The sequence below is a fragment of the Bactrocera latifrons genome, unplaced genomic scaffold (genome assembly GCF_001853355.1).
Source record: "Bactrocera latifrons isolate USDA-ARS-PBARC rearing strain unplaced genomic scaffold, ASM185335v1 scaffold_209, whole genome shotgun sequence".
NCBI classification, from domain to species: domain Eukaryota; kingdom Metazoa; phylum Arthropoda; class Insecta; order Diptera; family Tephritidae; genus Bactrocera; species Bactrocera latifrons.
The window spans coordinates 267,526-269,635 of NW_017535619.1; the positions used below are offsets into that span (position 1 = coordinate 267,526).

General features: G+C 38.8%; 1 protein-coding gene across 1 annotated transcript in view; it reads left to right on the plus strand.

The window, feature by feature from the left end:
- Positions 1–1,933, plus strand: part of LOC108968280 — a 4,990-nt gene extending 3,057 nt beyond the window's left edge. Inside the window, exon 5 of the mRNA XM_018932197.1 lies at positions 6–1,933. Within this exon, the coding sequence (XP_018787742.1) occupies positions 6–1,778 (1,773 nt within the window). The 3' untranslated portion in view covers positions 1,779–1,933. The remainder of the gene's footprint in view (positions 1–5) is intronic.
- The last annotated feature ends 177 nt before the right edge of the window (positions 1,934–2,110 follow it).

The following is a 2,110-nucleotide window of genomic DNA, read 5'->3' on the forward strand; positions in this document are numbered from 1 at the left end:
CGAAGAAGGTGAAATTTACGCATGCGTTTGATGAACAGCAAAATAATGGCGAGTTAGGGGAGCAAGATGACCACTACGATTACCACGAAAATAATGTTGATGAGTTAAACAACTTTAGTGGCAACGGCGTAAACAAAGCGAACGCTGAATTCGCCTTAATTTCAGATCCGATATTAGACCAACTGGCCGAAACTTATCCCACAGAGAGTTTCTCCCTATTGCTGGGTCAAAATAATACAGTAGTCAAATGTAGCACAGAGACGAGTAGCGAGAGTAAAACTGAAGTTGTAATAGTATCGGATGAGCCAAACATGGCTGGCAAGTTGTTAACAGAAAAGAAAACGCAAGCCGTTAATAAACGCGTAATGTCGGTACAACCGAAACAACAACTTCATAATAGCAAGGTACTAACGCAATGGAAAGCAGCAACCGTTAAGAACGATGTGATTAAGCAACAACCACAACAACAAACTAATTTGACAAAGGCAGTCGCTTTAGCGGAGAGTTGGCAGCAAGTGGTGAAGACCATGCAAAAGGAGGTGTCAGCTAACAGTACTTTGGCAAACATGCAAAAGCAGCCCGATGCCATTGCGCTGGCAGCCAAGAAGTTAGTTGAGGAAATAAAACAAGCTGGTGAAAGGGAAAAACTAAGCATACACCAAAAAAGAATTGCTGGCGATTTGACGGGAACTAATCTAAATGGTAAACAAATACTAAGCACACAAAGTGCATCTACCGTTGCAACAACCCAAGTGCCAACAAAAATTTTTAATAAACCAGATCCGAATGCTTTCGAAATCACGAGCGTGGAGATAATAAACAGCAAACCATCGATTGTTGCTGGGCTAAACGCAAATTTGAAAGTGGTCCCTGCAATTCAGGACGATCCACATCGCGCAAAAATAACAAGCGTCGAAATAATAAACAGCAAACTGCCAACGAATGTAGTTAACGGGAATACAGTGACATTTTCGGAAAGGAGAACACCGCAAATTCTGCAAAATCGAAAAGAAATTATGCAAATGATGCATAGACCCTCAGCAGCAAAAGCAACAATCGCTACAACAACAATGCCACTTACCATAACCAAGCCACCATTTAAAATACCTGCAAGTGCCGCGCACGGCCAACCCGAATCAATCGATACAATCGAGGAATTGTTGGCCAAAGCCAAGCACATTTTGAACACAAAGACCACTGCAGTGCCTGCAAACACCAATAATGACGACGACGAATTGCTGAAGTCTGCTGAAGCAGAAATACATCTTGCGCCAACATCAACCACACAACAAGCAGAAGATGACGATGTGGTGCCCTACTGTGTTCTCAAATGCACCAATTTTCGCAAAATCTACGAATTTCCCTCACCCGAAGCGCAGACTTTCCAACGTCATTTTTGGTTTATACAACTTGGTTTGGATATAGCGACCGATTGGCACAAAATCCTGTTCATTTGCGACAAACACTTCGATGACACGATGTTGTTGCCATCAGACAATACGCTCAATGAATACGCTTATCCATGCCAGTCGCTCTTGCGGGAACTCAATAAACCGACCGCAACTGTTGGCACCCAAACATGCGATGACGCCGAGGAGTATAGGCAGAAGTTGTTTGATCAAATAGCGGAATTGAAGCAGACGTTGTGCCAACAAAAATTGGAAGTTAAACGCGTTAAGGTTTTGATACGCCTCAAGCAAGAGGCGTCGCGATTGGTAGCCGAAATTGAAGAGGCAGAAAATGCGCCGAAACTGTTAACTATTTATAATAAAGAGTAATTATTTTATGTAATATTTGTATGTTATAGTATACATGTATTTGTATATAATACCGTATCTGTAAAAGTAATGAAAAAAATCAACTATTACAATATTATAATAAAAAAAATTGTTTTGTACTAAAAGCTATACAAAAACAAGCATGTATTGAAATATTAAGAAAATGTGTTTCATAAAAAAAATATATTCATATTTTGTACCTCACAATTTTAAATAAATATTTTTATAAAAAAATTGAATTTCAATTTTATCGAAGTAGTCTTCTTTTTTATTTTTTGCACTATATCAACCCTATAATAAGAGATTTTTATAATATTTTAAAACATTTCAAA